A 12,792-nucleotide genomic window follows, 5' to 3' on the forward strand; every position below is an offset into this window, starting at 1 on the left:
AGGGTGGCTTTTCTTAAAATGCGGCTAAATCCCCCTTTTCCTCCTGTGGTTGGCAGAGGGTAACCGAGGCTTGGCCGCAGGCCTGATGAACACTGGATGCATGGAGGGAGGCGGGGCACTGGTGAATCTGGCCGAGTCCCAGAATTCCCAGCCTCAGCCCTTTTTGCCCTAGTTGGCACTTAGAGAAGTCCCCCTACCCCAATCAGGCAGTGTGGGGACATGAGTGCAGGCCTGCAGGGCCTGAGTCCCTAGTTCTAAGCTACACTTGGAAGGGGTGCTGCTTTAGGGTGGTGAGTTGCGGGGACAGGTGGGTGCTGGGGAGGTTGCTTATTTCCCAATGGGGATGATTTCTGGGAGAGAGGAAGGGCAGAACTCTGTTGTATGCCCAGGAATATGGCTGAGCGTGGGGTGAGGACAACCTCTGGAACCTCTAGCCATGGGTCACGTGAGCTCAAGGGTAGGGAACAGGAGGGCAGGAGAGGCCAGGAGCTCAGGGCTGGTGGGCATCTGGGAAGGGATTCAGAGTTCTACGTGGGGACCTCAACCCCCGGCCTTCTCTTTTTTTCTTGCTTCTGTACTGTCCTTTGTCCCCTGTGCGTCTCTTATGGGTCTTGAGATTGTGTGTCTGTTGGGAGGAGAGACTGAAAAAGTGGTGGGGTAGGGGCTTGAGCTGTTCTGTCTGCTTTCTTTTTTCTTTAAGTTTGTCCCAAATCCATCTCTCGCTGTTCTCTCTGTGCCAGCCTCTCCTGTCTGTCTATCTGTTTGTCTCTGGGAAGGGTGGGAAATGGGGGTCCCTCTGTCCCAGACCTCGGGCCTCCAGTCCCTTGGGAAGCCCCCACTCCCCAATGTATCCCAGTCCTGGCCATTTTTCCTGGCAGCCCCCAACCTTGAGGATACTCTGTCCTGGATATGCAGGTCTGAAGGAGAAGGCTAGAGCCTCCAGCCTCTCCTTAGAGGACGCTCTAGAAAGGTGCACCCCGCAGGCTCCGTTTTACATCTTTCAGGAGCCTAGAAAAGCCACCTCCTCCTTTTCCTGCTCCTGTGTACACCAGTTTTAGAAAGGGGAAGGGGTGTGTGACCAGAAAGGTGTCCCACCTTTTGCCCCCACTCCTCATGCCTTGGTCTCAACGACAGCACCTCCCACCGTCATTATTGCCCCAGCCTCAGGAGGAGGAACACGAAGTTGCTTCCTGGCCTTGCTCTCCACCCACACCTCCCCGTGGGTCGCTAAGTGAACTTTCCACCCGGTCTACCCTCCCTTAGTACCCCTCGGGGGGACCGGCAACTCTGAATGCATCCCAGAAGCCCTTCTGCCCCTAAGCTTAGGCCGGCTGCGACCCGCCCCGCAGGGACCCCCGGTGGGGGTGGCAGCCCCAGGCCAGGCACGCCGTGACCCCGCTGCGCCCCTCTCCCCTCTCGCAGATCCGGAGCGGAGCAGCCCCCCCATGCTGTCTGCGGACGATGCCGAGTACCCGCGGGAGTACCGGACCCTGGGGGGAGGGGGCGGCGGGGGCGGCGGGGGCCGGCGCTTCTCCAACGTGGGGCTGGTGCACACGTCGGAGCGGCGGCACACGGTGATCGCCGCCCAGAGCCTGGAGGCTCTCAGCGGGCTCCAGAAGGCGGACGCCGATCGCAAGCGTGATGCCTTCATGGACCACCTGAAGAGCAAGTACCCCCAGCACGCCCTGGCCCTCCGAGGCCAGCAGGACAGGATGCGCGAGCAGGTGAGTGGGAGCCCTGCTGCGGGCTGGGGCGGCGGCGGGCGGGGTGGGGGAGGACCGGTGCTGATGCTCCCGTGCCCCAGGCTCAATCCAAATGAGAGGCGTCTGGGGCAGGTGGGAGGCGGGAGGGCAGAGCTGGGGAACTGTCTTCCCAGGGCAGTGGCCCTGGCTGGCCTTTTCTGGAGCCTGGGGAAGCGGATTGGGGGCTCGACTGTCGTGGCATTTGGAGCACCGATGGAGTAGAGAGAACCCAGCCTTTTCACCTCAGGCTGTTTGGGCAGAAGGGCAGGAAGGTGTGCCTTGGAGGCCCAGCAGTGGCTGGGAGGAAGGGAAGGGACAGCCATGGGGACTGAGGCTTCTGAGCCCAAGGGTCTGCCCAGTGGTGGAGTTGGAATGTTTGGCTTTGGCACCCCCAGTGGGCCCTAAGAGGTGGGGTCTGTGAATTTTCAGCTGGGTGGATCTGATGTGTCCACACTCCCTTCAAGAACAGAGACCCAACTGGGGTCTTTTACCTCTTCCTCCCTGATTCATCCCAAGACTCACTGAGTGATTGTGAGCTGGAGGTCTCTCTCTGTGTTGCTTTGTTTCCTGCTTACAGAGGGAGTTTGGGGCCTTTGCCTCTGCCTCTGGACTGGACGTTTTCCTTCCATTTGGGGAGGGGTGCATGCATGATAGGCCAGGGCTCCATCACCAAGCCCCAGGCCCGATGCTTCCCTTTTCAACCTTCCCCCAATCCTTGGGTTCCCGACTGCACCCCTCCACCAAGCATGAGCTTCTGATCTGTAAGAAAGATCTTTCTTGGGACTAGTATTCTGCTTTCAGTTCTGAAGTTGTGGGGTGCCTTAATGATTGCTGCACATTAGCGCTGAGCCTCAGGTATTGTCCTCTCTGGGACATCAAATTAGAATCCTTTCAGTCAATACTTGGGGAGTGTTGCTCTGTCTTGCTATGTCTCCCTTATCCAGGTAGTACTGGGTGTGGCTGGGGAGAAGCGTCTCTGTCCCTACCCCCACTGCAGGGAACAAGGACACATTGGCACATTTCTGGTACCCTGTTTGCCCCCCTGAGGTCACCTCTAGTTCTGTCTGGCTTTTGCCTTCGCCCAGCTCCAGAGTCCTCCTGGGAGCAGGGTCAGGTTGGGATAAGAAGAGCTACAGATGAGCATCTGGCCCTCCGTGGTTGCCCTGTGTGCTCTAGCTTGGTGGGAACAGGGGCATTTGATGACAAATGGGGGAAAGGGGAGGAAGGATGGTTAAACTTTGTATGAGGGACACAGTCCGTTTGGAGAGGGTTCAGAGGAGGGGACATCAGGTGGGCAGACCTGATCAGGGAAGGCTTCCAGGAGGAAAAGCTGCTTGGAAGGAAGAAAGGGTTTGAGGAGAGGAAGAGAATGCTGTCCTTGGAGGTGTGGGGGTGGGGGGCAGAGGCATGAGCATATACCAGAGTTGGTTTGGGGAATGGCGCAGATTTCCCCTTGGCTGGTGCCAGAGGCTCAGGGGGTTGGGGAGCTGCGGGATATACATACGATGGAAGGCTGGGAATTGGGACCAGAGAGTGTGGTGTCATGCTTGTTTTGGAATGGTGACTAGGAGGGCCCCTAGGGGGCTAGAGGCAAGGGAAGGAGAAGAGGAAGAGTATACCTGGAAGCATGAAAAGAAGGGGTGGCGATGGGAGGGGAGACTAAGCATAAGTTGTTTGCTGCCTGGATCTAGGAGGCAATGATGGGAAAAAATGCGGTGACAGAGAGATGTTGGTGCCTTGGAGAGATCTGGAGGGTGGGGAGGAAATGTCTCGGGGGGAGGAATATAAGAGGAGTTGAGGAGTGGGTGGGGCCTTCAGGGGGGATGCCTCCAACTTCAGAGCAACCACACCTTCAGGAGAGACTTGTGAAGTAGGTCCTGGGACATAAGAGGGCCATCAAGGCAGAGAGAAGAGAGCTTGTGATAGTCAGGGAAGGGTACCAGGAAACTTCTGCATCCATGAGGAAGAAAAGGAAGGCCCTAGGGAGCAGGTGCTGGAAGGGGACCTGAACTTCAGAAGTCCAGATGAGTGAGTGGGGAGCAGCCAGGAGTTATGGGCCCGGAGGGGGCTAAGGGCTCACTGCTCTTGGCATAGTGACGTAATGGCCAATTTCAGGGGTTAAGGAGATCGGAGATGGTGAGGAACCAGAGCCCTGACCACAGACCTTCTGGGAAGGTTTAGCTGGAAAAAGATGAAGCTATCCTGGTGGTAGCTTCCAGGGGTGGCAGGCCTGGGAGACAGGATGTGGCCATGTTTAGGGGCCTCATAGGCAGCTGGCATGTTCACAGGGAGTGAATCCAAGCACAACCACTCTCTGAGCGTCCATTCCCTCCCTCAGAGTCTAAATGGCCAATTCGCTTGTCACAGGGTGCTGGGGGCCTAAGCATGACGCTGGCTCAGTGGCCCTCAGGGGAAGGGAGGTCTGAAGCTGAAGATGCTGAGGCCCAGAGGGTTGTGAGGATGGGTCCCCAAGGAATCAGGTCTGGTGGCCTTGGGGTAGGAGAGGAAGTCACTTCCACTGAGTTAATAGGGAAAGGAGATGTGCTGTTGGGGCAGAGACAAGTGGCATCCTCAGGAGGAGGGAGAGGCCAGGAGCAACTCCCTGTGGAATATATGGCAGGCAGGCACTGGGAGGAAGTCAGGAAGGACACAGGGATTTAGTTCAGCAATATCCGGTAGGGAAGCCCCTGCTCTGGGCTCAGGGAACCCTGAGACAAACATCCAGAAATGGCCCCGGGTACTAGTTAGAGATGCAGCCGATGTAAGAGACCCTCCATCCCTCTGTGGTGTGACCTCTGTGCCCCAAGACTTGCCCCAGCCATGCCCTTCCCTGCCCTGTCACAGCCCCAGCGGCTCCTGCCCGCTCCCCCTAATGGGGTGTCCCCCGCTTCACACACACAGGTTGGCGGCTGGACCGTGGACCCTGTGTGCCTCCTCAGCTCCCTCTGCTCCCACCTCCATGGCGACTCCGCCCCCTCCGGGGCTGGCCAGCCTGCCCAGGTGAGTCACCCACCTCCACCACCACCCAAACCCATGGCAGAGCTTGGCTTTGGGGAGGAATTTTTTCTTTTGGAGGGGGGATATCCAGAATTTTAATCTTGCAATCCTTTCTCTTTTATGTAGGACCCCCCATTTGGGGGAGACATCTATGGCCTGTACCTGCAACTCCCCTGGTTATCTAATTTCCTACAATGACCTCCCCAAACTAGCTGGTTTGGAGGAAGGAGCTTTTTGAGGGACCATGCTCAGGACTAACACACACACACACACACACACACACACACACACTTCTACATTCTTTCTCCTTTAAACAGGAGAATCCCATATCCCATCTTGCTCCTTGCGTTTCCAGAGGGCTCTTATTCTCCACCCCCCTCAGGAGATCATCTTATTCCCTTATCCACACCCCACTCTTCCATTTCTGAGCACCACCAACCTTCCTCTGATGATCCACCATCAGGAAGTGCTACGGGATGTCTCTCTCCCTCCCTTCTTTCTATGCTCAAGGCCTAATCTCAAGTTTTTAAGAACACTTGGGCATCTTGCCATTGGTTCTGTCCTTGTTCCCAGGTTTCTCATCAAGTCTCAGTTTCCCTGATGGGACACACTTAGGACACTAGGGCTGGGCTCCAGCTCAAGCCTGGACACTGACATGGGAGATATCTGAGGCCCAAGGGGGGATGAGGGACCAGGGTGTCAGTTGCAATAGGGAGGGGACTGCCCAGGAGGGGCTGGGCTTGAGGATATTCAGCTTAGGAAGCTAAGGAGGGATAGTGGACGCAGATCCAGTGGAGGGAAGGCGCACCAGTTCCTCACACAGCCATGCCTCATGGAGAAGAGCAACGGGGCTTGAAAGTTATATGAAAGAAATTTGTGACCACATAGGACACAAGCCTCCAGAGCATGGCCGTCTGAGCTGAGCTAACTCCATCTAGCAACAGATTGGTGCTTGGCGTCACTCAGGGCACTCTGCCCACTTCCTTTCAGGTTCTCCGTCCCATCTTGGCTGAACTTTGGGGAACAGAGATGTGTCTGCTCCCAACGCTAGACAGCAAGTGAGAGACTTGTCCTGAGTGACCAAGTGTGTGGTGGAGGCCAAAGTGGGGCTTAGAAGAGATGATGATGGGGCAGAGGACAGGTGCGACATGCACAGGCAGGTTCTGGGTGTCTTTCCCCCTCCCCAAGAGGTCCCCTGGTGGAGCATCTTGGGCTGTGATAAGGTTAGGATGAAGGACAGGAGGGAGGCTGGACTTGGTAAGCTCAGTTGTCTCAGGTGGTGGAGTTCTAGTCTGTCCACATCTGGAATCTGCTCTTGTGGAGAAAGGAGAGCTTGAGGGGACCTTTGCCCCCAGGGCTTTGTAATTACCTGAGAAAGTGGCTGTGCACAAGATCTTGTAATCACTTGATATTTAGAATTCATCACACCCCTTATCCCCCAGAACTGAGTCTGAGGGTTTTTTTTTTTTTCCTAAAGTGCAGGAACAGAGACATTCAGCAGAGGACCAGAGTCACACAGCAGGGCAAGATCCATCAGAGGCCAACAAGGAAATTTAGGCGTCACAGGCCTTCCAGACTGGCTAGGGATTAAATCATGGGAGAATTAAAAGGGCAAAGTGCACAGCTGAGACCCTGGTGAGGGGAGGCTGTGGGCTGGAAGGCGGCGGTAGGTCAGACCTTTAGGGGTGGACACCGTGAAAAGGACCGCGGGAAGCAACTAGAGGTTAGACCAAGCCACAGCCCCTCCCCCCGCTTCCACTAGGCTGTCTAACCTCCCTTCCTCTTGCTGCAACCCGAGTCCCGGGCGGCGGACCGGCGTATCGGGTGACCGCGGCGACGCAGCCACCAGCCTCCGCCGCTCCGCGGCGGGGCTGCGCCGGCGGGGCCGCGCCGGCGGGGCCGCGCCAGGGGAGGGGGCCGAGAGAGGGGATGTGCACGGCGGCGCGCCGCGCCGCGCCAGGTGGAGTCGCGGTTACCGGGGCGACCAGGGCCCGGGCCGGCTCGGCGGCGGCGGCGGCTCTCGCATTGCAGCAAAGGGCACCGGCGGCGGCGGCAGCTGCGGAGGCGGCCGGGGGAGGGGAGAGCCCAGGCGGGTGGGAGTAGGGGGCGGCCCTCCTTCCCCCGCCCTACGCGGGATCCGGGGCTGGGGCCCCGCGCATACACCTGTAGCCACAGGTAAGGGGGAGCGGCTGTGGGGCCGGGGTCGCAGCCTTGGGTTCGTCAGGGGGCGGGGACACGGAGATGGGGGTCTCGCTCTGCGGCACTCAGGGATGATCCCGGGCTGGGGAGCGCGCAGCCTTTGCGGGTTCCCAGTCTCTGAGAAACGCCCCCTCCCTTCCCCCACCGCGTTAGGTGCCCTCCGCGCGGGACGGCCCCCACCCCTAAATGCGGCAGGCACCCCCTCCCCCAACCTTGGAAAGTCATGACCTTCGCGGGGTGCGCCCTCGCCCCCGGCGGCGCGGCGGATCCCGCAGCACCCCCCTCCACGCACGCACTCCCCGACGGGCCGGGGTAGGTGTGGGCGGCGATCCGCACACCTGGGGGCAGGGTGCCTGCGCGTGGCTGGGGGAGCTGGCGCCCGCTGGGGCGCGTTGCGTAGCCCCAGGCTGGGGGCGGGTGTTTACGTGGACTTGGGTTCAAGGGAGTTGAGAGGTGGGTGTGTGCGCCGTGCACGCCGAGTCAGGGGGTTTAGGGGCTGGGGGTGCGACCGTTGACTGGCCTTCCTGTGGGAGGCTGCGTCGTAGCGGCTTGAGGTCAAGGAGGTTCATGCACTCACCTAACCTACAGGGGACTTGGGCCCAGGGGATGGTGGGGATTTCAGCTGGCTGAGCTAAGCCTCCCAAGAGGCTTGACCCGCCCCTGCCACAGGGCCTGGGTTGGGGAGAGGGAATGGCCAGTTCCCCTCCACCAGCCGCTAAGGAGTGGGAGTGGGAGAGGGAGAGGCTTTAACCCTCAGCTCCAGGCGGGCAAAAGCTGTTTTCTCTGCTCACCAAAGAGTTGGTTTGCTCCCCTAGGTCTCTGGAGAGCCCCTTTCCCTATTTCTGAAAGCCTTGTCCCAAGGGATGCTGGGTTTCCATCTTAACCTCTTAGAACCCCTCTTATTTTGCCCCAACTCCTGCAAGATCCTTCCTGCCAGTGGTTGCCCCTGGCCAGGTCTCTCCTTCACAGCCCTTTCTTCATTTGCCTTCTCACTGCCTTCTGGGAAGTCCAGACCCCTCCTGGAGAGTGTGGAGGGAGGTCATTCTGCCTTAGTATTAAGGTTTGTGCTAGCGGTGGGGAGCTGGACCTCTGGGCCTTTCCTGTCCTCTGCCCTCTCTCCCAGGGGGCTTTCTGGTCCTGGGAAATTCCCAGGGAATAGGCCCAGAAGGCTGAGCAGCTGGGTGCCAGGAGATGGAGGGAGTGGGGCCTGACCAAAGTATTCAAAGCCACTCCTCCTCGTGGGCTGGTCCTATTTTGTTGGCTTTTATTCTCTGTCACCTATTTGTTGAGGGCCTGCTATAAGCTGGGCACTTGTTGGCACAGCAGGAGGGAATAGACAACAGGGGAAAGGGGGCTGGAGTTGGGTGGAGAGTGACTGACTGGGAGTGTGCCCCTTGGAGAAAAGGGAAGGAGCCTCTGCTCACCCCAGGCTGCCCCTGGGTCAAACCCTGGAGGAGACAGAGGATGGGCTGTCTCCTCAGGCCTCTTCCCACTGCAGTTTCCCCCTCGGAACACAGTGAATTGCCAGGAAACCAGAGGCCTCAGTCCTGGCAGCTCAATATGGAACAGGATCATTCTTCCTTACTTTTCAGAGGGCGAAGAAGCAGGATTCACTTCAAAGAGGCTCTAACAGCTCAGATCCAGAAGCCCCAGGATTCTGATCATAGTATCACTCAGATACCCAAGTTGTTCCCCAGGCACAAATGTGGCTCCTCTTCCTTGTGTACCCTTTCCTGGGGACTGGCTGACCTTTCCTGTGGCACTGATGCCACCACCCTATCCTCTCCTTTGGGCCATGCTTATGATCCATTCCTTCCAGAAGACTGCCCCATGGATGTGCCAGTCTTGGGACCCTGGGGCAGGCCCACATTGAGGGCATAGCCAGTGTGGCTGTAGCCAGGCCCTGCCCCATCTCCCTCTCAGGGATACAAAGTGGGTCCCAGGCATCTTCATAAGGTCCCCTGAGTCCAATACTCAGACACTGGTGGCGGGGTGTGGGTTGGGGCTCCTTTTGCCTCTCTTAATTCAAGAGATCACTGCCTTGACATGCGATGTTTGGGACATCATAGGCATGGGAGAGTGGCTAAGGTTGTCAGAGGCAACTGGATCCAGCAAGTAAAGCAAAAGAGAGTAATGACTCTTTCTCTAAGGCCATGTGTGTGTACTGTGTGTTCAGTGCTTTGTGTTTCTGTAGTGAGAGAGAGAGAGTGTGAGTGTGTGTGTGTGTGAGAATGGGTGTCCACGTGTCATGTGTGATGGGGACTCTGCGTATACTGAGGGTGGTGTGAATGGTGTCAGTGCTTCTGTCTTCTGTGCCTGTGAGATCCTGCATGTGAGCAGGTTGGGGTCCTGGGCATGTGTGTGTGTGTGAGTGGGGATGGCCCCCATATGTACGGGTCTGAGTTTCTGTTTATTTCTGGGGCTATTTCTGATAGCTTCTAAGTGCTTGTGTGCCTTGGTGGGTGTATTTTGTTGCTCTGGGTGTGTTAGTGATGTCCTTATCTAAGGATGTAAGAGTCTGTGTGAGGCTGTGTGGGAGCGTGTGTGTTGTGGGGAGCTGTGGGTGGCCCCTGTACACACTGTCTGTGCCTGGGTTGGGGAGTGAGGGACGCAGGCCTTCTCTGCAGAGCCGTCCATCACAGCCAGTCTGCAGACCTGGCTCTCATAAACCTTCCAGTGCCCTCTGCCTGCCTCTGCCTGCCCCCTACGGTTCCACTCCCTCTTCCTCCCCTCCTCTTCCAAGGCCACAGCAGCTGGGTAGAGCCTGTTACTCGGCCTGTCCCCTCTCTGCTTGTGAGCATCCCCTAGCACCAGTGGGGGGACGGAGCAGGGGGGGCGGTGTGTCCATAGATTATCCCAGGCTTTGGCTGGGGTACAGACTTTGCCTTCTTCTGCCTGGTATGTGACTAGTTTTTCATCTTTTGGAGCCAGTGTTACAGGGAGAGATGGCCATCAGGGATCTGGTAGGGGCAGTCCTGGCAAATGAACCTCTCCATCCCAGTCCCTGCTAGCCTCGTCCCCACCGTAAAGGGCTGCCTCAGTAAAGCCCGTCAGGCAGGGCACCCTTCCACTCAGCCCCTTTCCAACTCCTCCCAGCCATGACGGCCTTTGGGTGGTACAGGATACTCAAGCCTGGTGTCCTTCCCCACCAGGAACCCCCAATGCCCCTTTTCTCTGCCATGGCTCTGAGGCCGGGGACTCTTGCCTGTTTGTGCCAGGCACCCCAGGGCCAGGCCATCTGCTGCCTCTGTCTTCCTGCTGAGGCTGGCACCGGTCAGCAGGGTGCCCTCAGCTTTGCCAAGAACCAGCCCGGCCTCAGGGTGGCTCTTTCCTTATTCCCGGCCATCTGGAAGGGCCTTCTGGTCTCTAGGGAAGGCAGGGTGACCCGAGTTGCTATGAATGAGGGGAGCCTTAATCCCCCCATTCTAGGGATGTGAGGAACCCTCTATCTACCCAGCCCCAGGGTATTGCCCAGTCCCCAGCCTCCCCAGCTCCTTCGCTGCCCACAGCTCCCTATTCATTGCCCAGTGCTGGGAGTCACTGGCATCTGTCCACTGTCCTCCATGGTCAAGGCCCATCCTGTCACACAGGCCTCCCTGCCCTGTCCTGGGACCCAGCTGCCCTCTTCCACCCTCAGCTCTGTGCTCTGCTGGGGTCCAATTCTGATCCTGCTCTGCTCCATTAATGTGCCTTTTGCTTGCCCCCTCCCACCCCTGAGACTTGAGTCTACATATTCAGCATTGAAGGTCACTTGGTGTCTGGACTCAGTCCCCTTTGCAGCCCAATCTGCAGCCCCAGCAGCCTGGACTGTGGACTCTTCTCCCACACTCTTCCTTGCCTGCTCCTGGCGCACGCCCATGCTCTTCTCCACCCAACACACCTTTCCTTCCAATCTCCAGCTGCTCATTTTTCAAGACCCAGCTCAAATGCCATCTTTTCTGGGAAAATTTCCCTGGCCTGCTACAACCCATCCCGGTGCCATCTCTCTGACCCTATGGCCCAGATTTATCTTTTTAAATTCTCTCCTGGGTCCCTATATCATGATCATCTGTGCCTTTTCCTACATGTATCTTTCTGAGGGCTGTTACTTTAGAGTTGTGCCTAGTAAATATCTGGAATGCTCTCTCCTGCCTCCACCAGCAAACCTGAAGCCTTCCCATCCTGGGTGCACCAAGGTGTTCAGGTCTCAGAAGAGAATGGGATGTAATGGGCATTACTTCCTTCCTGCTCCTGAGGGGGTGGAGGGCCCATGTCCCAGGGCTGAGTGTTGAGCTCCAAGGGTCTCTACCTGCCCCCTGCTGCCCTTTTCCTCCCTGCCCCCTCATAACCATCTCTTCTCTTATTTCCATCAGCAGCCAAACTACTGGAGTTTCAAGGTCAGTGTGTGATGCTTCCGCTCCCATGACAACTGCATGTGCTGTCTCTCCCCTGCCCCGTCCCTCCCTCGCACATGCTTTGCACCGGGGTGTGAGTCTGCAGGGCCCCCTCTGGTGTGGGTGCGTGGGCTTTGGGGCTGCAGGCTGTGGCTGCTGCTTTGGGAAAGTCTGGGTTCACCTGCCAGGGGCTTGTGGATTGATTGGGAGTTTGGGCCACCTCTGCTGGAGATCTGGGCTGGAGGTGCTCTGTCCCTAGACTTCCCCAGTCCACAAGGGGCATTTTGGAATGAGAAGGTCTCCCCAGTCCAGAGAATCTGCTGGCTCTGAGTCAGAGCCCTGAACCCATGATCAGATTGCACCTCCTGGGGAGGTCGTGTGACTCCCTTTCTTACTCCCCCCTGTGAAGGAGCTAGTGACTGTCAAGCAAGACACTGTCCTGTACCCCTAAAACCTGTTTTCTAAGTGGAGGGCCAGGCTCAGGGGTGGTGTCTTCGGCCTCCTTTGGAGAGCTTGAAGTTACCTAAAGCTAGGGAGCTGTCTACCCTCCCCAGGACATCCTGCTGACCCCTATGGGAGCACCCTCATCCATCTTCCCTGGTGCCCAGGCCCAGAGCCGAGCGGAACCAGTTAGGCAACTGCCTGCTTGCTGGAGTCTCAGGCCCTCTCTCAGGCATCATGATGGGATGGGAGGCCACCATCCCGAATCCCAGGGGTCTTGTTTGCATGCATTCTCCCAGAGCACTTCCAGGAGTCCTTGAATCAGAGAGTCCGGGGATCTTGGTATCCTGGTGTTAAGCATAGCCTCTTTGAAGGAGGCACGAGAGTGTAGTGGTTAGATGCATGAGCCTGAGAGCCAGATTACTTGGTAGTGAATTCCAGTCTGCCACTAACTAGCTTAGTGACCCAGAGCAATGTACATTCCAGTCTTCTGGGCCTTAGTTTCTCCTTTGTAAAGCGGAAGGATGTCTGCATCATTAAATTTTCTTATTATAAAGATATAATAAGAAAATGCCAGTCTAGGCAGTGTCTGGCTCACAGCAAGATTTATATGGTGGCCAACCTCAAAGGCTGTCAGAATCCTGGTTGATTCCAAAATCTGATGTGGGGTTCAAGAAAGAGGTTTGTAAATGTTTCCCAGTGCTTCTGCCCCAGGCTGTAGGCAGCCTTGGGGAAGCTCTGATCCTGCTTTGACCACCCAACCCCTGATGCCCTCTGCCTGGCCTCTGACCAGAAGTCATGATCTTCCCCGAAGGTGCTCCAGGGACAGTGCTCACTGCCTTCCACAGCAACCCCTTTCCCATCTTTGGAGAGCTCTGCTGCAGTCACTATTTTGTCCTCTTGCCATCTCCTTAGTGGTTGGAAAGTCCTTCTAGATGTCTCACTTTCCTCTGCCCTGTTGTCTCAGCTCAGGGATGAAGAAAAGTGTGATGGGCTTTCCCTCTTTGGGGTAGGGTTATCTATAAAGTCTATGAGAATGG

The 12,792-nt window shown here is 57.3% G+C and overlaps 1 protein-coding gene across 14 annotated transcripts in view; it reads left to right on the forward strand.

Annotated features, from left to right (window-relative positions):
- Window positions 1–12,792, forward strand: part of Srcin1 (SRC kinase signaling inhibitor 1) — a 66,089-nt gene that overhangs the window by 23,751 nt on the left and 29,546 nt on the right. For 9 of the 14 annotated variants that reach the window (XM_078042116.1, XM_078042114.1, XM_078042123.1 and 6 more), the window contains 3 exons: window positions 1,423–1,724; window positions 4,644–4,742; window positions 11,291–11,314. In XM_078042116.1, the coding sequence (XP_077898242.1) occupies window positions 1,423–1,724; window positions 4,644–4,742; window positions 11,291–11,314 (425 nt within the window). The remainder of the gene's footprint in view (window positions 1–1,422; window positions 1,725–4,643; window positions 4,743–11,290; window positions 11,315–12,792) is intronic. The other 5 variants (XM_078042115.1, XM_078042117.1, XM_078042121.1 and 2 more) reach the window with 5 other exon arrangements.

The sequence above is a fragment of the Ictidomys tridecemlineatus genome, chromosome 3 (assembly GCF_052094955.1).
Source record: "Ictidomys tridecemlineatus isolate mIctTri1 chromosome 3, mIctTri1.hap1, whole genome shotgun sequence".
NCBI classification, from domain to species: Eukaryota; Metazoa; Chordata; class Mammalia; order Rodentia; family Sciuridae; genus Ictidomys; species Ictidomys tridecemlineatus.